This window comes from Anopheles nili, chromosome 3 (assembly GCF_943737925.1).
Source record: "Anopheles nili chromosome 3, idAnoNiliSN_F5_01, whole genome shotgun sequence".
NCBI classification, from domain to species: domain Eukaryota; kingdom Metazoa; phylum Arthropoda; class Insecta; order Diptera; family Culicidae; genus Anopheles; species Anopheles nili.
In genome coordinates, this window is record NC_071292.1 from 1,711,499 (window position 1) to 1,735,786 (window position 24,288).

General features: G+C 40.3%; 5 protein-coding genes across 9 annotated transcripts; 3 read left to right on the forward strand and 2 right to left on the reverse strand.

Annotated features, from left to right (window-relative positions):
• Positions 1 to 3,041: 3,041 nt before the first annotated feature.
• Positions 3,042 to 5,412, forward strand: LOC128723097 (mitochondrial import receptor subunit TOM70). Its single transcript, XM_053816807.1, has 2 exons — positions 3,042 to 3,226; positions 3,427 to 5,412. Exon 2 carries the CDS (start codon positions 3,447 to 3,449, stop codon positions 5,163 to 5,165), a length of 1,719 nt encoding a protein of 572 aa, XP_053672782.1. The 5' UTR covers positions 3,042 to 3,226; positions 3,427 to 3,446; the 3' UTR covers positions 5,166 to 5,412.
• A 200-nt stretch (positions 5,413 to 5,612) lies between these two features.
• On the reverse strand, positions 5,613 to 11,432 carry LOC128726982 (eukaryotic translation initiation factor 4E-binding protein Mextli). Of its 4 annotated transcripts, XM_053820837.1 has the most exons (11): positions 11,412 to 11,432; positions 10,313 to 10,796; positions 9,952 to 10,250; positions 9,698 to 9,881; positions 9,495 to 9,566; positions 8,986 to 9,046; positions 8,730 to 8,920; positions 8,431 to 8,666; positions 7,924 to 8,335; positions 7,714 to 7,829; positions 5,613 to 6,960 (listed from the first exon to the last, which is right to left on the reverse strand). In XM_053820837.1, exons 2-11 carry the CDS (start codon positions 10,416 to 10,418, stop codon positions 6,757 to 6,759), a joined length of 1,881 nt encoding a protein of 626 aa, XP_053676812.1. In that variant the 5' UTR covers positions 10,419 to 10,796; positions 11,412 to 11,432; the 3' UTR covers positions 5,613 to 6,756. The 4 variants fall into 4 exon arrangements, with proteins under 4 accessions (XP_053676812.1, XP_053676813.1, XP_053676811.1 ...); XM_053820838.1 differs by lacking the exon at positions 9,495 to 9,566; XM_053820836.1 differs by having other exon boundaries at positions 8,431 to 8,920.
• Positions 11,433 to 11,743: 311 nt separating this feature from the next.
• LOC128725548 (kelch domain-containing protein 3) lies at positions 11,744 to 13,599 on the reverse strand. The gene is made up of 4 exons (XM_053819300.1): positions 12,626 to 13,599; positions 12,354 to 12,549; positions 12,146 to 12,286; positions 11,744 to 12,071 (listed from the first exon to the last, which is right to left on the reverse strand). The coding sequence occupies exons 1-4, from the start codon at positions 13,356 to 13,358 to the stop codon at positions 12,011 to 12,013; spliced, it is 1,131 nt and encodes a 376-aa protein (XP_053675275.1). The 5' UTR covers positions 13,359 to 13,599; the 3' UTR covers positions 11,744 to 12,010.
• Positions 13,600 to 15,045: 1,446 nt separating this feature from the next.
• On the forward strand, positions 15,046 to 19,070 carry LOC128725604 (DNA-binding protein D-ETS-6-like). Its single transcript, XM_053819362.1, has 5 exons — positions 15,046 to 15,400; positions 17,537 to 17,584; positions 18,025 to 18,111; positions 18,186 to 18,285; positions 18,617 to 19,070. The coding sequence occupies exons 1-5, from the start codon at positions 15,046 to 15,048 to the stop codon at positions 19,068 to 19,070; spliced, it is 1,044 nt and encodes a 347-aa protein (XP_053675337.1).
• A 1,396-nt stretch (positions 19,071 to 20,466) lies between these two features.
• On the forward strand, positions 20,467 to 24,220 carry LOC128727549 (neuronal acetylcholine receptor subunit alpha-7-like). 2 transcript variants are annotated; one of them, XM_053821472.1, is made up of 7 exons: positions 20,467 to 20,645; positions 21,197 to 21,314; positions 21,379 to 21,448; positions 21,730 to 22,011; positions 22,082 to 22,400; positions 22,491 to 22,660; positions 22,765 to 23,001. In XM_053821472.1, exons 1-7 carry the CDS (start codon positions 20,555 to 20,557, stop codon positions 22,948 to 22,950), a joined length of 1,236 nt encoding a protein of 411 aa, XP_053677447.1. In that variant the 5' UTR covers positions 20,467 to 20,554; the 3' UTR covers positions 22,951 to 23,001. The 2 variants fall into 2 exon arrangements, with proteins under 2 accessions (XP_053677447.1, XP_053677448.1); XM_053821473.1 differs by lacking the exons at positions 21,730 to 22,011; positions 22,082 to 22,400; positions 22,491 to 22,660; positions 22,765 to 23,001 and adding exons at positions 23,105 to 23,428; positions 23,487 to 24,220.
• The last annotated feature ends 68 nt before the right edge of the window (positions 24,221 to 24,288 follow it).

A 24,288-nucleotide genomic window follows, 5' to 3' on the forward strand; every position in this document is an offset into this window, starting at 1 on the left:
TGCTTGACATTCGGGTCGGTTTGCAAAAAACAGGTGGTAGGTTCATCATCCCATGCCATTTTACCACACATAACAAGATCGTTACAGTGAAGCCCTTTAAAGTTTAAGAATGAAACTGGTTGCGCGCCCTACGCGAGTCTGTACATATGAACCTCGGTTTCATCCACGTCGGTTCAACGGACCGGCACGCATTAACATAAACGCACATAAATCATGCCGCGTTCGACGCCGCTACTGACTCGGCATACGTGTCAATGTGTTCCGCACGTGCTTACCACCGTTGCTGCATGTTAGCCTTTTATGTTTGGCAGCAGCATTTTTCATTGTTCACCCCCTATGCCTCTATCAAAGATCGCCTACTGCGACGAAACTTTTAAGCTATGGCTATGCTTACGCCGAGCACACAGGTAGACGTTTACTTGCACACTGTCTCGCCTATATTTAGCATACCGGTACGATTAAATGCTTGACGAATATTTACATACGCGCATTGTCCCTTCATTCCCTGCCATTTGGCGCCGTTGCGTGGTGTAGCTTTAATCTTCATGAACTGCATTGGAATGCACTGTATGATCTAGTAGGCTGGATCAAACTGGTTCACGGAGGAAACGTATGCGTTGCGTATTTTTTCGCTTGTTTATTCTCCGAGAAATACGACACCTTACGGTGAGATAGGTTAGGTTTTATCCTCTAATCTGCTGTTTACGTTTACGGCTGGCCTACACTGGGATGCGTCATTCGCACGTCCTGCCACCTTGGAAGAAGCACCCGGCATATATATCTTTATATTCCTTTACATGTATTTGTCGCTTGACGATAGAATGCAGCTGGTCGCTTCCCTAGGGCAACTTCAGCCACCAGCTGTTTGTCGGTTTTTTTTGTAACCCATGCAACTGTATGATGCACATTCCACCCTTAGATTCTCACTATTCGTCTGCCGAACACTGATGGATCTTCACGGGTGGATTTTCTTCGTATTCATAGACACGTTCGTATGGATCACAGAAAATAGTAGCAACATTGATCTTTGAAAAACCACACCGAACGATCCAGTTTTGCGAACACTCCAATTGATGAATTATTCAAGTTGACCCCATGCATCGTTAATTCATTCACATCGCAAAGCACAGACCCACAGTTGGCTATCAACCAAAAAATGGCTCTATGATAGAATAAAAATAATGCTATCTCGAGCAGCACCGCATCTTCTATTAAATTTGTCTAAGTCGTATAACACATTGCTATTTAAGAACTAGGAAACAGATAACTAGATTTCCACAAGTTTCAACTACGAAACTTACCGCCACCAATGCACGGGACGAGCGCAAGAGTACACCACCGATCGGGTTGAGAGCAAAATTGAAACAGTTGGCATACTTGCAAGGTCTACCCCAGCTAAGCGATTTTGGTTTTCTCCGTCGTGCCGCACCATATTACTGTAGGTGGGTTAAGAGTGGCTAAGCCATTATTTAGCTACTTTTTTTCTACTTCAAAATGATCAGTTGAAGACAAACAGTTTAAAAATTTACACACCTTTGATCGTACGTTCAATAAACAAGGGGTAATGTTTACAAGTGGATAAAAATCGACATATTAGAAACAAATAATTTTATGGGAAGTATTTATATCATTTTTGAAACATATGTACGATAAATACAGTTCAAGTGTTAGTTTATAGACACTTTATGTAAAAACTTAAAATTTAATATAATTTCTGTTGTACAAAACATGCGTAAAAAATCTCAAAAGTTTACAATGGAACTTTTAAAATATCTATGATTGGTTATGCTACTGCAACCGTGTTGCACCGTCTTCACTGAACTGCTTCTTCTTCGATTCTTCTGCATAGTTTTTGTCAGAATCGATGTCTCTCTGTGTGTGCGTTAGCATAGTAAGGAGACCCCGCCACTCTCTCTTCTTTCGCGGGCAATCGACGCTTTGACGCCCAACGTCACGATAAAACATGTGAGAGGGATGAAAGCACGTGATTTATATGTTTTTTTGTAGTGTGAATCATAACGGCCAGTTGTCTGTAAACTTATATTTCTCTACAACACACTGACGCCAACCAAGCAATATTATGCAATGCTTCCATTCTTTCCACGTAAACCATCAAATCACACTTCGCCTAAAGATAATCTATTTTTTAACATTTCGAATACCTCTCGTCTGCTCCTATGGGGACATAGAGATCGCAGCGATTTCATTTTTAGAATACCTATCTACATACGCGCCATCATCTATATGCATTGCGTGGATGATCACGATTTCTAATGCATGTAGTAGTTTTGATGTTCTTTTAAGATTTGCCAAAAGTGCTGATCTCTATTTAATTTTATTTACTCATTGATAGTAAATGAATAACCAATAACCTAGGTATAACAATCAAGAAGACCGGTACAAACGGAATCGACTGTACTATTCATATCGTCTAAGATAATATTCAAGTTCAGGGTCAAAAAAAGTTGAACGTTTGTAAACACCAAACATATGTGTTAGTAAAACTGAACCGATCGTCACAATTGGATCTAACATGACTGACCGGCTAGAATCTCCTTATGCTAATTTAACACCAAACGACAAAAGAGTTTGATAACTACAACTAGCCAATGTCACTAATTATAAATTGAGAGTAGGGTAGCTATTATCTGCATGTGTCTTAAAATGCACATAGATAAAAACTATTAAACATTAATCAATTGGAAAAGAAGCACAATCAAACCCAAAAAAGGGCATGCCAGGAACACCACTGTTTCATAGCAACAGATCGTAAACCCTTTGATGACAAAGCTTCTTCAAATTATTCATTTTAACTATAACCATAGAATTAATTGAAAATAAATAGCGCCATGTGCTTTAATGATTTGAAAAAACATGAGTTTAAAAAACATGATTTTAAACACATGAATGTTTGAAAGGAAATTTCAAAATAAAACAAATCCTTGGATCGCACGTCATTTGGTTAGTCGTATGTCACTTTGACTCCTACGTTTTGACATTACATCGGTTATCAGCACGTTTCACAGGGGAAAAATCCCGAAATTCTGTTTCCAGAGTTGTGAAAATGGTGTTCTGTGAAGCGGTAAAAGAAATTATATAACCACGGAGAACCGGCGGAAGAAATACCTTCCATCAACATCGAATGATTGGAGGCAAATTAAACTAACAATATATCGTCCCATAAGTGTGTCGAATTTTTCGTTCATGTTTGAATAAAATCCAGAAGGTATGTAAGGATGCGAAATACACCAACAATCGATAACACCAGTTTTCCTCTGAAGTAACTTCAATATATTGCAGTGCTTTATAATTTGCTTTAACACAGCCATAGAAACAAACATTACTTTCAAAGCAATCTACTATGTTTTCGCGGCTCATTTCGTAATCATGTAGCACACTGCTTAGTAACTATCCATTTCATTGCAGTGAAAACGTTGCACAAGGCTATGACGACAGGAAGTACAGGATCAACATTCCCCAAATGGCAGTTAGCTCTTCTTATCGGGGCGCCAGTGGCCATCGGCCTTGGCTATCTATATTGGCGCCAATCGGCTGACCAAGGCAAAGGTGGCGATAAACTTACGAAAAAGAAGTTGGCCGAAATTAAGGACAAAACCATTTCTCTCGACGGAGACGATCGATCACGTTCATCTGAGGAAAAAAAGAAGGAATCAAAACCGTTGACCGGCCACGAGCTTGCTCAAAAACATAAGAACGACGGAAACGCATATTTCCGTGTAGGAAAGTACGATCTCGCAATCAGCGAGTACGATGCCGCCATTGAGCACTGTCCAACGTCAAATGCGAGTGATCGGGCTACATATTATCAGAACCGTGCGGCTGCATACGAGCAGCTGCAGAATTGGCCTGCCGTTATCAAGGATTGTACGAATGCCATCGAATGCAATCCGGGATATAGTAAGGCTCTGACTCGTCGTGCCAAAGCCCATGAACAGCTGAAGGATTTATCGAAAGCACTAGAGGATGTTACTGCCGCATGTATTTTGGACCAATTTCAGAACAGAACGACCCTCGTTATGGCTGATCGAATGCTGCAAGAGCTGGGTCTGCAGCATGGTAAAGAGGCTATGAAGCTCAAAAAAGAAATATTTCCTTCAAAGCAGTTTCTAAGAAGCTACTTTAGTTCTTTCAACAATGACCCAATTCGAAAAATAGTCGTAGCCAGCTCTGAACCGAAAGGGTTCATCAAAGCCAAGCTTCTTTTTGACAAGGGTGATTACGAAGGAATTGTGTCGGCTTGCACTGAAGAAATAGAATCCAGTGAATCGGAATCGGAGTACAAACTGGAAGCGCTGCTGCTCAGAGGCACGTTCTACAACCTGATTGCTAGTTACGATGAAGCCAAGCAGGACCTTGAAGCGGTAGTTGAACTGCAGACGGCAGATAAGCGATTACGTTCAAACGCGCTCATCAAGCTAGCATCTTTGGCCATGCAGACGCAGCACGACACACCCGGCTTCTGTTTTAAGTACTTTACCGAAGCCGAAGAGATTGATAGTACCAATGGGGACATTTATCATCATCGTGGACAGGTATTCATTTTAATGGACCGCATGGATGACGCTATTGCAGATTTCGAACGCGCCTACAAATTATGCTCTACGTCTGGCATTATTGCAACGCATCTTTGCTATGCTAAATACCGCATGGCAATGCAGAAAAAAGATGACGGAGCAATTGCACAAATCAAGAAAAGGTTCAATGAAGTAATTGAACAGTATTCAGACTGCGTCGAATGTTACAGTATCATGGCCCAGATGCTCACCGAGGAGCAAAAATTCGAGGAAGCGGATGGTTACTTCGTACGAGCATTAAATATTGAATCAGATAATGCCCAAATCTACGTACATAGGGGCGTTCTACAGTTGCAATGGAAAGGCGATATCGATGAAGGTGTGAAATTGATTAAAAAAGCAATACAAATCGACAGCAAATGTGAATTGGCCTTCGAAACACTCGGCACTATCGAAGTACAACGAGGCAATCTCACTGAAGCAGTGAAAATGTTTGACGCGGCCATTGAGCTAGCACGAACGGAACCAAGTTTAGTTCATCTGTTCTCCCTAAAAGACGCAGCTATCGCACAGATTAACGTGGCAAAGAACATGGGGTTGAGTTTTAACAGCTTTCAGCCTAACTTTTAAAACTTTGGATCGTTCCAAGTCGCATCGCAGACATTTGCTCGAATCAGTTTGTATCCAATCCGACCTAGTTACGATCTAGGACGTATTCCAGGCAAAATTTACATATTATTTAACGTGAAACTTCACGAGTTTTTTGTTTGAAATTCTCCTTACTTGTTCAACATTTCCTGTGCACCGAATTCCTGTCCATAAATCCGAAGCTACTCGGGTTGTTGGCTATGTTATTATTGAATAAATCGCCTGAGATATAACGTAAGATGTGATAAAATATGAATTTTTTATAATATTATCGAAAGAAGGCAGCTTATAATAATTTCACAAAGTTCAATTCATAGCAGTAGTGTGTTCGGTCTGGTTAAGTTCAAAGAATACGAGTTACAGTAGCTTACTTGCCTATAACAATTCTCCAATAATTTTCCCAAAGAAAAATAATTAAGTACAATATAAATGTTTTTATTATTCATAGCTTTCGTTAGAATACATTGGTATAATGATAAATGAAATTAACGCATAAATCACCTCTATTTTTCGCACGGCTGACTGTATGCCAAAGCGTTAAAGATCAAATGAAATGAAAGTTACGTATACTGATGGATTATTTGTTGCTTTAAACAGATATTACCCAATGCAGCATGCGATACAAAAATCAGATTGTTTTAGATACAACAAAACAAAAACAAGTCTTATAAGGGTATAACTAATCAATAAATAAAAGAAATTAAATTGTTGCGAAAGTTTCGGTTAACGAGAAACCAACGGATTACTAAATCAAATAACAGCCCAAAGATTCATAATGAGAAATTCGGAAATAAAAAATGATTGCTTTGGGATACGAACGAATAGATATGTGTATGAGTCGACAAGCGATATTCCTTGTATCGCTGAGACTAGAAAATTAATAATACACATTCAGTTTGTTATTGCTGTTATGTATATCTTCCTACGGATGAGTAATTCCATAACTCTATGGATTCCTTTCTGCTGAAGGATAAATAGATAAATTAGTGTCAGTACACGTATGGTCTGCGATATATCACGTTCGCTGCTTATGTTCTTTTGCATTCAGTAGCGGGTTTTTTGGGTTATATAACCACGTTTCGAAAATATCACTTCTTTACGGGCTTGTTACTTCATTACAGAGCTCGTAATATCATCGGTGGACAGCGTAAATTTGCGAATACAGTTTGACATAAATATCTTTATTGATAATTGTCAAATCAGTTTATTCGTTTTGCTTAAAGCCAGCCAAAAAAAACGATAGAAAATGATCTGTAATGACAAAAGTATAGAAGATTTACCTAGATCTTGCAATAAATTAGTCTTCAATAAGAAAAAAAATCTAATCTCATTCAGGGTTCAATAGTTAGTTGACGAATAGCATTAGCAACTAAATTAAATTCTTGCAAGGACGTAATCGAATGGTTAGAAATTGTCATATGATTAAGGTAAAGTTTTCGTAAACTTCTCGAATTGACAACTGCAGATGGTCTCTGCGTATTGTCGATCAAACTGCTTCATAATCTATGCAGTTCATTTCTTCTTAACTGCGTCCGTTATTTCTCTTCCATTTTTATATTTCTTCATTCCGGTTCTACCCAGTGACCTTTTCTACCTGTATTGCATTAGAGCTATTCTCTTCGGCACCAGCAGAAGAGGCACGTGCTCCATCAACAATTAGTTCGCCATCGCCTCCATCGGTAGTATTGCCTCCTGGCAAATTGATGTCTTTAGTTGCCATCTTTTTCATTTCCAGAAATTGGTCACCATTAAACCGATTTTTTTTATTTTCGATATCCTTTAAAAAAATTAGAACATTTTATAGCAATTGATCGGCTGAGTAAATAAACGAATGAGAAAATAACAGGAAATGCAACCTATAAGTAAACGGAAGTCACTACTAACAGGCCGTTGAAAATAATAGGTTAAATCAAGATTATAATTTTGAATTTTCATCATGCGAAAGCAATGGAAGCACATGTTAGTTTTATAGATCATGAAGTTACACGTCATCGTTGAATGTATAAAATTTTTGTTATAAGGCGTGTTTGGTCTGGAACTATGAGTTATGTCATGGACGGACAATGCTACACTGTAGTAGTTTATACTTTTTGACACATTAATCACTAGTGGATTTATAACGCATTAAAATTCTACCGGAACCATTTCTATTTAGGATGTTTGATGAGCAAACGGTTAGATTAGTAGATGAAGAATATCGTGGATGAAAAAGATTGTTATTTGGATTAATTGTGAAAGGATGCACGGGATGTTTAGTAGTAAGAAAAGGTATGCCTGATGATGTCATGTCGAAGCTGCTGGTACTAAGAGTGGAAGTCCGTTGTAGAAGGTTTTTCGCGAGGTAGTAATTTCTTCGATTGTAGTTACTACAAACGTTGTTGTTTCCATCGAAGCAATGCTGGTTGTTGGCACACTTAGTGTTAGTATAAAGACCACCGAAATATTCCATATCGCTAGTTTTAGTAGGTGGTTTAGACTTTTCATGCGTTTCAGCACCTTCACCAGAAGCGATAGTATTAGCCCGTCTTACCTTATTTTTCACCAAATAAGGAAGAGTTTCACATATACGTTTCCAGTCTGCAGGCAACTCCCACGAATAGGGTGACTTTGAATAATAAATCAGCCGTTCATATTCGATTCTTTTCACTAGCACGGATTAAAAAGTGAGAAATAATAAAATAGTACAATTAGTCCAGCACCATTTGTAAGAATAAGTTTAGTGTCGCAATTGAAAACTCACCCGGGTTGGAATCGGACTTGGCCGTCCCCGTAGTGGTTTCTTTTAGTCCATCTCCTTCACTGTCTTTACGTGAAAAATGACTCCGACGAGACCGGCTCAGGCCATTATTTGTCGAAATGTGTGTGTTGTTTGCCTGAACTTCATTCGACTTGAAGCCAGATGCCCCGGCATCAACAATAAAAACATCGTCGTCCAAATCTATGCTATTGGTTACTTCGCCAATAGCAGTGCCCATGTTATTTAAACCAACGCCACTGTCAACGAAGGGTGTACCTGTAATTAGTGAATGTTGACCGGACAATGTCCCGACAGGGGACGCAAGAGTGTTCGGTACATCGAAGCTTGAGCACATGTCTACTGAGGCCAGAAACTCATTACTGCTAAAGTAGTCATCGAGGACTAGCTTTGCAACCTAGAATAGTAACCGTACAACCACACGAAGTTCATAGTTACACTGTAGTTCAGATTTCATTTCGATTTGATTGATTGCAACGAACAAATAGTTACCTTCACAAGCTCCAAACAATCGCCAGTTATCTTTAGATTGTGCTGGCCTACGCCTACAGTATATTTGTACTCTCCTAGTGATGCATCATTAGTAGAGAAGCTATGCAGCAGCATTCCTCCATTTGCAGCAGCACTATTTCGTTGGCCACTATTTTGAGACCCATTGCGAGTGAGCTTCGGATGCGTGTATGAGGGCGGTGTTTGTGAAAAGCCACTGATATTAAGACTTAGTGTACCTGTCATGGAACCTTTTGTTATAAACTGTTGATTCGATATGTGAGAAATTATACCATTCGTACCATTATTAGATGCCATTTCAGCCATTCCTCCAACTAAGGTGTTCCTAGGATTTGATCCTGTATCCTTTCTCGGGACCGTTTCATCCGAAGCAGATGAAGCCAAAGAACTGCAGGATCCATCCTGAGAATTATCCAATCTTACGGGAGACGCATTGCGACGAATAGTATCCTCGATCAACTGTTTCGCATAGCTATACGTAAATTTACAAACATAATTTACGAAATGCAACTGCCTGTCGTTTAGATGTAAACTCACTTGATTTTCTCTTCATTGGGGCCTGTTATTTGCACCAGCCGCTCTTTTGCCCCGGTAGCAACTAAAACATATGCACATAAATAAATTAACCAATGTTTGACCTCTTTCTGTTAACACCACACAACACTTAAAAAGCTGCAGCAATAAGAATTAACACAAATAGCTGCATATGCTGTTTGTTACGATAAATCTTACAAGTGAATTTTTATGAATAATTTGTCAAGCTGCTGTTAAAATACACTATCCATCACTATCCACTTGCTGTTAATGATGTGCGTTTTTCGTTCGGAATTAAACGAACATTTGCTACCAAAACCAAACCGTTAGCTAGCGTTGGGTTAAATGACACACAGTGAATGCAATTTACACGATATACATTAAACATTGTTGAGAAAATGAAAATATGGATATAAAATGTGAATTAGCATATTGGTGTTCTGGCGGTTGATTCCTCACGCGCTCATGTGCTAAGAACTGTGCATGTTAGCTAGCGGAAAATGAACGTTTACCTCTTTGGAACGAAATAACCGTTTCCGACAGTTCTTCAATCATATGAACTCTACGTCCCTTGATTCCCATTACTACGGACCGATGGGTAAATTTCCATAATTGAAGAATAAATGGATAAATTCATCGAAAATCATTAACTTAATACGAAAGAAATATATCCTAGACAGGATTCGCTCGGTCAGTATAAAATCCAACTTCTTACCTTTTCCTGAATCTGCATTGCGAATAACAATTTCATCTTTCGAGTAAGTTTTGCCGGGTATTTTGGTAGGCTTCGGGAACTTTCCAGAGGTTCGTATCAGTTCACCCGGTGCTAACGCTGGTACCACTGACTGGCCCATGGGAGGGGAGGATCCCAGCAGATTCGGATCGGCCAGAATGTCGGGCTACAAAGAGAGAATACCATTCACGTAATTTAAAATTACACACGTCCTTCGTTCGTTTAAACTGAATTACCTCCACATTTGTAGCCTTATGCTTGTAGTAGGTGTTTGCACCGTCAGACACCTGCCAGGATTTGGCGCGCAGCTCTATTAGTTGTAACAGATTCAATCGCGTCATTATATTTAGCCGTTCGTCTTGAGACGCATTTCGAAAAATGACCAATGCGCGGTCCAGCGTATCCTTCGATACGTTTTCCAACTGGGGCCCATGGAGCCTCAGATTGGCAAGGAGCGCATTCACACCATCGGCGTTATTGCAACCATTGACAAGGCTCGCGGCAACGTTCTCTGTCAAAGTTATCAGTTCCTCGACTATGGAAAAGCAGATACAATTAGACGCCCGCGTCTAGATGAATTAATGGTAAAGTACTTACTGGACTGGACCTCGTATACGGGCAAATGAACGTGAGACTGTTTCAGAGTCGACTTCAAAGGACGAGGTGGTTCTAGGTTCTTCACAGCACGCCCCATTTGCGACATGACGGCGACGGAAAAGTGATGAGATCTTCGACACGTGCGTGCAACTGCCACCAAGCAGGCAGACACCACTATCGAATGCGAACGTTTGAACTGCGAACGCGCTGAACCGTGCTGTAACTTTGCTATCGATTATCCACCTTCCTTTCAGTGCGTTTTACGAAAACGGAAAGCTTTACTGTTGGCACGTTTCGAAAGTACCCACCGTCTGCTCAAACGCGCACTGGTAATGGTAACGTAATTTCCTTTGAGCTTACTTTTCTCGTTTACACTTTACAGAGCGTGTAGCGGACAGAAAAGCAAAGAAAACGAACGTCCGGTGTGTGCTATGAACAAAACAAAAATATAAATGACGAATTGATCGCTGCTTGCTCTCCTCCCCTAAAATGAAAGTCAAACCAAAGAAAACAGACGATAAATACAGCTTTTTGTTGCGACTAAATCTAATAAGTGACTCTAGATTCCACGTGCTACCCTGGAAGTCGTACGTATGATATGACCAATAGCCAAGGCTTGTTTTCCCATATTCTATGGAATGGTATGTTCTTCCCATTTTCTACTGGATTGTTGCTATTAACTTCCCGTGTTTAGTCAAATATATATTTTCGTACACATATGCACATTACGTTAATTGTCAAAATTGCTGACGACAGCGAAAACAAGCACGAAACCTCACTGGGATGGAAATTTCACTGCATTTAAAAACACTATAAATATAAAACCACTAACAAATTGTTCTGATCAACTCATCAGATGGATGAATTAGAGCTATGAGGAATGATTTATTACTGAACATCGTAATCGAATCGTGTTTCACTTTCCACCATCATGCTCATTCTTTGTTGTACTTGCACCAATAATTAATGCAGCTTTTTCAACATAACGGCAAGCTAATTTAACTACACACACGGTAGCGAGTTGAGAGCTACAATACAGTCACACTATTTATTGCAATAATTTCTGTATCTTTTATTAATTACGCATTTTTCATCGTACCTTTTTGCTCCCGAGACCATCCAAACCCGAACAATTTTTCGTATGACAGTAGCACTGTGAGTTTGACAGACCATATTACTGGCCACACATGTGGTCTTTTATGATTTGAAGAAACATAACGTAAACAAAAATGACCAATATCTTTGAAAATGTTCTATTATGAAGACCTGGCTGCCTAGGACCACATAGTGGCACAGACCTATGTTTGCTTATACGAATAATAGTGAATTTTGTTAATGATTGAACGCATAGTCCATAGTAATCCCCACTGACAACATCAGATGCTTTCACATGCAATTTCTAACCAGTGTTGCCAGCAAAATGTTGGTAAGATCACTTAAATTCTCGACCTAGTGGGTTTTCGAAATTAATCACGCTAAAAACATATTCGTTTTGCTTTGGTCTAGCCAGTCCAGATAGGTTTCAAACCAATGAAAATTACACGTCCAACAAATATATTTGATCTCAAATAAATTCACTTAATTGTTATGTGTCTTTTACTTGCTTTACAATCATTAATGACTCGATGGTAAGTTTTAAAGAAATCAACCAAAAACTTTACGTTCTAATTTTGTTACAATGTTTTACTACTATACTATTCAACCTTTGTTTAATGATCTACCAATTTTGTTTGGTGTAGACATATTTCGTATTTCAATTCTGCAACGAAAAATGTAAGATGTAACTTCTGCTTCATGCAAATAAATGCATTAAATCAATGCAAATAAATTTACCTGATATCATGAGGTAAACTCGAAGTGTCCAGCTTGTATTCCAAAATTTTTATAATGGCCAACGTGCACAAACTAGGTTCAAAGTCAAGAACATGCGTATCACTGTAGTCGAATGACGAGGGATCTGCATTTATCGTTGGACTATGGAGAGAAAAACAAAATAATAAAGCGACACCACTCGTTGGCATAATACCACACCCATCCATACCATGTTCCTCCAAATAGATACATTCTCTTGCCGATTACCAAGCATGACTGACGTCTTCTTGCACGTGGTGCAGGACCAAGTGGAGTTAACAATCGCCAAACGTTTCGATCAGGATCGAAACAGTAGAGATCATTGAAATGTTTATCTAGATTTCCGTTGTATCCCGCAAAAATATATATTTTGTTTCTATAGGTAACTGAAAAAAGCAATGAAAAAAACATTTAAAGCGCTTGGTTTTTTTTTCGATTTTATGCGTTATTTGATTTCCTTACATGCAGAATGACTTCTTCGACCCAATGGAATTTCACCAGTAGTTTTGGGCGTGTGCCAGCAGTCCGTTTTAAGATCTAGAAATTTTATTTTTGGGCAGTATATTTCTTCTTGTGAGTGATAAGGGGCCACAGCATCACTTCTTCCTCCGAACACGTACATCCGTTGGTTGACCATAGTAGCTGAATGGAAGTCCCTATAAGATGGAGGCTCCCCAAGCGCATAAACGTAGGTCCAATGCATTGAACGCAAATCGAGGTAATAGACATCACAAGAAAATTTATCTATGCTTTCTTCGAAGCCTCCAAAAATGTACATACGTTCCCCGTATACACAGGCAGAGTGACCATCACGGGCGCCAGGTACTGTACCAGTCACCGAGGGTCTTGACCATTTTCTGGTTCTCGTGTCAAAGCAAAATAGTATGTCGCAGACGATTTCATCGTTGCGGCCGCCCCATAGATACACTTTGTGTTCAAAAGCTACTGCTGTGTGACCATACCGCTGGAACGGCACCTCAGGATATTTACACGGTACACCATTCTCATCCTCAATCACCGGGATAGGGGACCAGCGCATGTTGTGCGTGTTAAGAACGTGTACATCTATGGCGCTGTTTGAATGGTAATCTTCCCCCGTGCAGTATCCACCAAAGGAATATATAAACTCTCCCACCGCCACAGATGCATGATTTACGCGTCTAGGTCCACCTTCGAGATTAACGATCCAATGCATTATTCACACCACTGGTTTTAGCCCTTCAATTTTGATCACAACACAAACGAGCGAAAAATTGGCAAACCTTCATTCATATTATGCAAAACATGGCCGACTAGCGAAGTGTTTTTCCATCAACGATGAACTGTTTTTCTTGGCAAAATTCGAACAGCTGATTGTACTACAGATTGGCATGTAGTGTGCACAAGTCTCATGCAAGCTTAAACTCCTGCACTCTTACATTCAGTGGAAATTTCGCTAATTCACTCAAGTAAGCAATTGTGCTGTTGCTTCATTCTTCTTGTTTTGCATTTGCTGACATTTTCAATTTCTTCTTCTTTGTATTTGACTTGAACGATAATAATCACGCTTAATCAAACGAAATCCTTCGTAACGTCACAATTGCGTGCGAATGACCAAACACTTAATCTTTTTAAAATTTGCACATTGTTGGAAAACTATTGGAAAATGATTAGATGATTCGCTGAACAAAATATCAAAACAATAGTTTAATATGACAACTAATACGTAAGTGAATAAAAGAAATTGACAGCTGTCATGGTGCTGATCTGCAAATTTCAATTTTCAGTTACTAGCCAACAAGAAATATATTTTGAATAAAATACTCAAATTAAAGATTATTGGTCTAAGAGCTGCAACGCAATTTGCACATTTCATTCAATCGATCATGTGCTTTCTACTATTTCATTGCGATTGCCATTTATTACAAAATGCAACGATTGTACAAGCAACGCATATTTAATGATACTGTGTCTTACATTATAAAATGTTGCCAAATAACTTTGCTGATGAATACAAAGTAGAGATGTTTAACTACCATATTGCTCTAAAAACTAGTTTTGGTAACTAAATATATACCAAATATGCAACATCTATCTCCGCCCCCCCTGAAAGTATGCTACTTGAAAGCATGTACCATACTAAGCAATACCTGTTTCTTGTTGGGAAATTCCCATCGGGCGGTGAATAATATTCCTCACTTAACATGCGCAAAGCATAGATCGATTATTGATTGGTCTCAACTGAATTTAAACTACTACTTTTAAATCCAGCAATGTTTTCTTGGCCGTATAGCGTTTGTGGAATATTTAGATTTCTGAAATATCGAGTGTTCAGAAAATTAGCTGTCCCACGGTAAGTAGTTACACGTCATTTCATTCCACGAACTGGTTCATAATTCAGCTCTGCTGAGCCTTGACTTGATCTGCCTGCGTGCACAGCTTCCAAGTGTTCACAGCATCTCGCTCTCGCATGTGCATGAGCGAACGAGACCTTCGAAGTTGCACCAGAGCAACTGATCGTAAGCACGTGCTTTTGGAGCGCATGAATCACGAATTTATGAATGAAACGCGTATTTCTGCGAAGCATTGGTCACCACCACCGTGTTTGCCTGTGAGCCAGAGCAGTCGGCGTCTTCGATCGCCGTTTTAATCATTCGCCAACGGTCTAACCAGACGCAAGTCGGATCGTGATTTTAGCCCTAATAGTTGATTGATCAGCAAGAGAAGATTACGTGTTCAGTGTGTGATCTTCGTGATGTGCACCTGTGCAGAAGTGCTCGAATAGATAGAAAATGTTTGTGTAAACAGCATTGTAGAAAGTAATACCATACGGACTTATGTGTACGCAAGTGTTGTGTATTTCGCCAAACCCAAATGGAAAATATAGTGTTGACGAAAGAAAAATGCAACAAGATGAAACGGACTTGTATGCAAAAGGTGCTTACAAAGGTGATTCACCGGACAGCGATGAGGATAGTGAACAAATTTACGTACCGAATGATCCACATCAGTGGCAGTCAGAGCATGTGATCGCATGGATTTCGTGGGTTTCAAACAAATTCGACATTTTCCCGCCCCTCGAACCTGCACGCTTTCCACAAACAGGCCAAGAGATCGCGCAATTCTCGAAAGCGGACTTTTGGGTGTGCGCTGGTAGCAAAATCGGCGGCAACACGCTGTCCAAACATTTTGCCCATCTCATCCAACGAAGCAATCGATGCGTAGATAGTCACGCGCTTGAAACCGACATAGACCCAGGTAGGAGAAAAATATCCATTTCAGATAAGCAAGTGTGCGATTCTGAATGACCAAATCTATTAACTATTACCACTTTCTTTTAACACCCTGCGCCAACCGGCTGTACCGGGTGTACCTTTCTATCCTTTAATCTTGATAAATGACCCATCCACACATACACCTTTCCATGTTGACCGCTTTTCCGCTTTTCTTCAAACAATATTCTTGCCTTATCTGATTGTGTTGGACTCAAGGGGGAGGTGATAAGTGGCTATTTTTTCCACTTCCATCGAAAACATTCATTATGACGATAACAAAACTGATGAAGAAACGAATTTTACGGTTCTTACGGCGCCTTGCATCTCGAGAATGCTGCGTATCACTCTAATTAAGCCAATCATGACATAAAATAGCGTGAAATTTTCAACAAAAATGAATAAGAGCCGTACGTTTAAAAACTCCTGAAAGCTAAAGAGGTTTTAGTTGCGGTGTACAAACCCTCGAAGCTAGTAATTCATATCTACTTGGTAGCTTGAGTTGCCTATGTTAGATTGATGTCACATTATGGTAATTTAAACAATAAAGTAACCTCTTAAGCCTGCGACGACATTTATATCAATTTATATCGAGACCGAGCAGCAGGAGTCCTACTCCCTCATGAGCGTATCCGTGCTAGGACGAGCGTATTCAGGAAGGAAGTGTTTACTTCATGGTAGACATCAGTTGCTCCTCGTCCTGCAGGTGGGAGTTTTTGTGTTGTCCGATTGCCTGTTCGGTCATGTACCAAAGAGCAAAAGGACACGCAGGAGATATCAAACGGCGACAGTTTTAAATCCCTCTGAATAAATTACCCATAGAACAAACCGCAGGAGTCTAAAGTTATTGAATTTTTATAAATGGAAAGTGTTTTTTTCCTTTTTCGTTTTTCGTTTTTTTCCTCTTTTGGCACTTGAACGCTGCCAGAAATAGAAAATGTCGGAGGACAGGGGAATGAACAGCAACTTCTCTACTGCTTGCTCCTCGTGGAAGATACAATCTAAATTTCTTCCCCAACAACTTAACCTTCTTACTCCCTGCTAATAGTCTCGAGGCAGGGGCGTAGCTTCGTCGAACCGCGGGGGTGAGTGAGCCTGGCGAAATGCTTCCGGATCTTCTCTTTTGTTGACTCAAGGATCAACGTGTGTTTTTCCCGCTCTCGTAGTGGTGGCTTTGATTGGAACACAAACAAACGTAAAGATTACGGGGCCCGTACGGTGGTAAACTTTTTGCACGACTGAAAAAGGACTAGAATATTTGAGCGCACAAGGAATGTGCGACGGAAGCGTCTTGAAGGCGCTACTTCCGACGGCGAAAAGTCAGTGTCGCGTAAACAATTGTCGTGAAAGGAGCTCGTTTCTTCCGAGCCAATCGGCAAACGATGGCCAGTGTTGAACATGTAACCGTGGGTCTGGATTCGTCAGCTATGTGGAGGTTTTCCGGTGGCTTTTCGCCTGTACGAATGTACCCCGGTGCCCACGGACAGTACTACAGCCATCATCATCACCATCATCACCATCATCACAGCCTTCATCAAGCCGGTCACACGCATCAGCGAGCATTGCCACTTCTTTGCGGCGGTAAAGAAAACTGACTCACTTAAGCGTCTGGACACTTTAGGCAGATGTGAATCACGTTGTTTCGCGCCAAAAAAGTGTTTTGCCACCAGGCGATTAAACCGTGCTTTATGCCGTTGCTGCTGGGCATAGAATATTGATGACGTGTTTGCACCAATTCGTGGTTTAGTTTTTTTAATTTAACGACTGATTGTGCTGGCGCCAAAAGATGAACGTGGGTTGTTTGGAATGAAACGATTTTTACCCGAGAAACAGCACAAAAGCTGAGAAATATTCATAGCCAGCGCATTCAACGGGTCAAGATATTTATAATCCCATCAATGGAATGTTGTCGAACTTTTTTTATCATTTGAAGTACTTTATTCGAGTAGCGTTCAAATTAACTTAAGTTTATGTAACGCCTTTTCGGGAACAATTATATTTTATCGATATTATTTCATAACCAAATTAAACACGAGGTGGAAAATTGGAACATGCTGGTTTATAGGATATCAAATTCATTATGTAAATGTATATTTCTTTTTTTATATTGCGTACATTTCAGAGCCGTATCAACTACTTAATGCTGCATCTCACAGATTGGTTTCACAAGGTAGGAATAGTTTATAACTTTTTTTATTTCAAATAAACATAATGTTACCTTCTTAGTGATGATATTCAAAAATATATCAGGCTGTGAAAAAGCAGCTTAGTTGCAAAATTTATCATACTCATATAATCATTACAACAACTGTGCGTGAAACAACATACACGCCCCTTTTGTGAATGCTATCTAAAACCGCCCTTTTCGGAGGCGCGAGAGTTCATTCGCAAGCTCGACTCTACTGATGAATTGAATGAACCTAAAAGACTTAATAAAACGTTATAATCATTTCAGTTGTATAATAGATAGATTAAATAGAATACATGAAAGTAGATATATAGAAGTAGCATAATTCCATGCATGTTTATTTGACGTGTTATTTTGCCTGAAAAATTATAAAATAATCGATAGTTCAATCGACACATTTCCTCTTCATTTACGACGGCCAGGAGGACAAATCCAGTTATGGCAGTTTCTTTTGGAACAACTTGCCGATTCCACAAACACACCATGTATCTCTTGGGAAGGAACAAACGGTAACTATGATAAGGATGCTGACGTTCTTTACACCTTATGCCAACCAGTCGCATATCATTTGAACCTTTTCCAGGTGAATTTAAGCTATCAGACCCGGATGAAGTTGCCCGCCGGTGGGGAGAGCGCAAAGCCAAGCCGAACATGAACTACGACAAGCTTAGCCGAGCCCTCAGGTACGTTAGTGGGGGGAAATGTAGCAGATTCCATCTTGTGGTGCCTCTTTAGCGGCATTCGCTTTTTCGCTTGTTTCGTGCTCGCCCCACACGAATCCAGCCGTATGCCACCCAAAACAGGAAGCGCCCGGCATCCCAGGAATGCGAGATCCCGTGAATCATCGCGCAAAAATGAGCCCGCGAGCTGAAGTGATGTGCAGCGTGGAAAGTAGCGTGGGAATTTCACTGACCCATCGATTAAATAATCTGGCGCACGTGGTCGATCCCTCTAATAATCTGGTGCACGAGTCGCTCTAATCAGTTGGGGTTTGATTTTTCTCCGTTTAAACAGATACTACTACGATAAGAATATTATGACGAAAGTGCAAGGCAAGCGGTACACGTACAAATTTGATTTCCACGGTTTGATGGCGGCCTGCCAGGCACAGGCACAGCTTACGGACACCGGTGGCAGTGCAAGTCTTCTCTCCGGTTGTGGTTCCTACGGCTCCAGTCCAGGATCGTCAACGTCCTCGATGAAATCTCCGGTACCCATGCATTCGGCTAATTCTAGCCCCACGCAGGTTCAATACTCCGTTACAGGCCCAACGACCGTTAGTCATCCTGCAGCTGCTTCGAGCTCTCCAATTTACTCAAATCCATCGATACCGACCAACCATCCTACCTCGGTCAGCATATCTGCAACTGCATCTTCCACGCAATCCAACACAAACCTTCCTTCCATTGCGTCCAGCTCCACTGAATCGGTTTCTTTCTCGGACGCAGTATCCTCGCATTTGCGCTAGCATCGCTAGACTAGGCGAGAACAACTCGCATTATAAATAAAGTCCTTAAAGAAGCTATACGATGGTAATGACAGTAAGTTATCAGCATTTTTCTATCAATGTTCAGTGAGAGACAGCCAAAAGCGTCGAAAAGATAAGAATTAAAAATAAACTCTTGTTTTAAATACTCTTTTACAGAAATACATGATAAATATGTTTATCGTTAGATGTTTCTGTTTTTGAAGCTAGAATATAACCGTCTTAGAATGTTTCTTCCCATGTCGTCTCCAGAGTGATATCATCTCATGTCACTGGGCACCAATGAATTGCACAAAACGAGCGCTATTTATGCAACTATGCAAAAAGCGCATCAACGTGGGTGCGTTGTGACAGCGCTCGATCAGTCCGCCTCGGAATATAAAATGCGTAAATTCATCAACACGTTTCTCGTTTCGGTTACGCGAGAATGCCGCACGCGGCTAATCGGGAATAATGGCGGGATACAGCTCCCCATATTGTACTAAGGTCACTACGGATGTTTATGATCGACTCTTTGTCACCCCTCTGTAGCACCCTCTCGGACGCGGCACCCTTAAACCCCTTGTTACATGTCATCATGCGCCACGCGCCCCGTTCGAACATCAACATGATCCGACGGTAGAGCCGACGACTATGTTCCGCTGTCCCTGTGCGATTGTCGGTATTTCCGAAGGTTTCCTTCCTGGGATTAATCCCGACCGTGTGTCGGTGCCATTATTCGTCAACGGCAGTGGCCCTACTCGACCGGATGAACAGTAAAGCACCCGTAGTGGCTGTGCGGTTCTCCCCTTGCTCTATTAACAAGTTATTACATTGCAACATCTCCAATCTAAGTTCGAAATTTTGGCTCCATAAATCAATTACATCACGCATACGAAATTCCTTACACATGCAAATAGTGTGTGAATCGTAGAATGGCTCTATATTCCTCTGTCTTCTTCTCCCTGGTTAAATCTCCGTCACATCTGAAGGGCTGATTCTTATGGTAACCTTTTGAGAGCTAGATTGCAGCCATGAGTTCACGTCTTGGTCTGATCTGCGGACAGCTAGCAATGTTGCGCTCTAAAGCACACATCAGGAGATCACAATCAATCGTAAGCACAAAACGCAACACAAACGGACCCGAAAGATATGCCAACGAGTGCAACAAATTCTCTCCAAGCGCTGCGCGCTTGCGGCTGTTTTATCAACACTGTAAATTGTGTATTATGTGATTTTAATGCTGAATGGTGGCATAAAAACATCCACCGTCCGAGTCCGGGGATCAGTTGCCCCTTAGTGTTTGGTCGGTCGAGATCGGCTCCTCTAAGGACGACAGTGTGGATAGGCTGGTAAAGGATTGAGCGGTTGCATACTGTGTGGTGTGATAACACTATTAATAGTTTGAGTGATAAGCAACCTTAAGAGTGCACAGTAAAAGTCACTAGACGTTGTTCAACAGCTAGAGGCACGACGTGGCGGTAAAAATGGTGAAGAAAGTGAATAAAAAGGAGTGGATATGTGCATGGTGTTTTGTGATTTTGTCAATTACTGTTGGGCAATCCGTCGGTGAAAGTGGTAAGTTTGATGCAAAAACTAAAATATTATTCTAAAAAGAAGTTTAGACATCACATGATTTACTGAAAACGGGTCTTATCAATATCATATAATTATTCATGCTCGTAGCGGAATATGCTCAAGGCTTGTAATTTTGAACCTAGGCAACAGACAGCTAGTTGAAAAACATTAAAAAAAACTCAATTAGGGTACAAAGAACGGTAAGTCCCGTGGGAGAGCCCTGGCTGACTGCGACAACTGGTCTTGTTATCAACTCAAGAAAAGAGCAGACGATGCTTTAAGTGGATAAAATTGATACCAAAATCATAAGCCATTACGCGCCACAGGGAACAAGAATTTGGTTGGTAGATCAACGCTGTTTCACCGCTATGACAAACGGCAACGTTTGGGTGGTGTTTGAATGGGTTCATGAAACGTGCTGGATAAACTGGACGCTTAATCTGTGCAGTCGTTAGCTCAATCGCATGATGTCGTAAAAGACCAACAAAATTTCAAGGTCATGAAGTAGTTTATTCAACATCTGAATCACATTGAATTGAAATTTATTGCAGAAGGTGCTGCGCCTTGGACACCCACGTGGGCCGACACGCTCAAAAAAGACCTGCTTAAAGGCTACGACCCATCTATTCGACCTTCGCAACACTATAATGTTACTACTGTGGAAGCTAGGTATGTGTTGATCAGTAATTTAAGCAGTGCCTTGAACAATATCTAATAGTTCTTCAATGTGCAGAATTACAATCACTCATGTGGAGATTAACGAAATTAAATCAACGCTGTCCGTGTACGGGTGGATGAAATTCGTAAGTACCTGCTGCTCTCAAAAATGCTATTTTCTAGTGAAATTTTAAAGATACATTAGGTTGAATTTGTCAAAATGTCATCGTTAGTTATTTGGTGAAAAGTAACAGAGCACACAACTGCAGCTGTGTAAGTCCTACAATATTTGAAAACATTTAAGCATGTCGTTACTTTTTTAGAGGCATGGATTAGTGATAAATCACTCGTGAGCATCGTGATGCATGTGCAATGAAATTCATTAGGTACCTTGTAGTTCTTTTCTGATACATTGTGTGTTTTGTAGAATTGGATCGACAACCGCCTGGCCTGGGAACCAATGTTGAATGGTAACATCACCAAATTGTTCCTGAACCATTCCGATTTATGGCATCCAACGAAGGATCAAACAAACACATTCGTAAAAGTTACCAGCGAAGGGATGATTGAATATACAAGTGCCTTACAAAAACAAAGCAAGTGCTTCATGCAGTGGGAGAAATGGCCGTTCGACGTTCAGTTCTGCAGTATGATGTTTTCTCCCTGGAAACCGTTAGATGCCATGGAAACTCATGTGGCACTAGTGAAGGCATGAAACAGACTAATTAGAAGTTAGTGCAAACATAGCTATAGTATTTTTATTTTGCTTTCTGCTTCAGAATGATATTCCCCAAGGTACAACGTGGAGCCTGTTGAACATTTCACTGGAAACACATGTTATCTTTGATTTCCACGAGGGTGTAGAACACAGAGCAACGCAGTTCCATGTTGTGATGAAACGCAACAGCAACATATACAGAAGCACCATCATCGCTCCAGCATGTGTACTTATTATGATGAATCTGCTAAGTTTTTGGCTTCCTGAAAATTGTGCAGAAAAATTAGTTTTGAACGGAATCAATGTGCTCGTAACGTGCATGTTTCTGATACACTTTAACGAATATATATCTTACTATACGAACAGCACTCCATCAATCGGTAAGTGCTATTTAAATTAAAAATTTCGCTGCTTGTAGGATATTTGCTAGTAGGTTATTCTAATGAATTATGTTTCCTCAACACAACCAGTATTGTTTTATAGTCAAAGTTTGTACCTTTCGGGATTTTGTTTGCTGATGACTATCATCCTTCAGTCTGTTGTTAAATCCATGTCGAAAGTGCCTCTTTATCCTTTCATGAAGAAACTCATCATGCTGGATGTGGTCGTTTACATGATTTGTATGAAAAAGCCCTCCGATGTAAGTACGCTGTATCAATCATATATACGTTATAAAATTCGCCGTGCTACAAATTGATATTATAATCAAATTGGTTTGGTCGATTGCTATAACTTCTATTTTAGGAAAACTTAGATGATATATGCGAAGTGTTGGAGGAACCGAGGAACAACACAGATGAAGATCAGTCCACTGTACACGGTGTTGCAGGGTACCAAAAAGACTGGATGATTTTCACTACACTATTAGAGCGCATCGTCTTTATAATATACGTTATAATATTTTCTCTCATGCTGTATTTTCATTTTTGATTCTTTTGAAAAAAAAGGATGATTAGACAATAAAAAAGTTCTGTCAGTTGAAAATTTTACATTCTTCGTCAACCGCGGCAAGCTGTTTAGTTTGTGCACGAGTATCTAGGTTATGTTTGCTGAAATAAAGTTGGTTTGATGTCTATTTCTTTAGTCCTGGAACGATCCCAAACTGACATGGAACCCGGCTAACTATGGAAATCTAAACGTTGTTCGTTGGGATCCTACTGTTGTCTGGAGGCCAGATGTGGTTTTGTACAACAATGCCGATGGATCAGATCAACATCATTACGGAGACACAAACGTGCTAGTATATAATCAAGGCAAAGTGCTATGGGTCCCTCCAACTGAGTATCACGCATTCTGTGAACTGAACATGCGGCTGTGGCCTTTTGATTACCAAAAGTGCATAGTAAAAATAGGATCATGGACCTTCGATGGATACATGCTAAATCTTACACTTGGCAGCGAACCAGAGGTAATCATCGACATGCCTTAATGTTTGAAAATGTCTATAATTATGCTTTACACTTTAGATTGAAACACTTGTGAGTAATTCCGAGTGGAAAATCGTTAAGATAAGCGCCGAAAGGAACGTCAGATATTATCCTTGCTGCACGGAACCTTACACTGATGTAACATACAATGTGACTCTTCAGCGGCAATCCGACACCCATCGTGCCATCGTCATCGTTCCAGCGTTAGTTATTATTATTCTTGCGCTTTCCGTATTCTGGCTTCCATTGGAGTCGGGTGAAAGAATCATTACAAATGGAATTGTTGCAATAATGATCACAATCTATTTGGTTTATTTTGCTCAACAATTACCGGCCATTTCTGGCCACACGCCTTTGATAGTAATATTTTTCAGCAATACGTTGCTACTAACCGCGTTCAGTACCGTAATTTGTGTGATTGTTCTCAACGTCTCAAAATGCAAACATCAACGACCCTTACCGGCCATCCTGAAGCGCGCGGCTGCCTGTGTCGGTCCCTTTGTGGGTGTAGGAAAGAAGCATTTTAGTCTCAGCGAAAAAGGGAACGATACTATCGAGTACAACCATGTTCACGAATGGTTTAAGTTTGGATTAGCCCTAAATCGTGCATCGTTTATAGTATACTGCGTTATTTTTATCATTTGTGCTTTCTATAGCTTTTGATGGTGATTGAAATGAGCATTGAAAATATGGTTTAGAAGGAATAAAGATTTAAAAAAACCTTCCGATTTAGATAAGGAATATATTCGATCAAAATAAACAAGAGAAGCATTTTTAAATTTGCCTAGTCTTTTATTGCATTCCAATCCGCTCAGCGATTGAGCTAAACCGAGCAATTTTT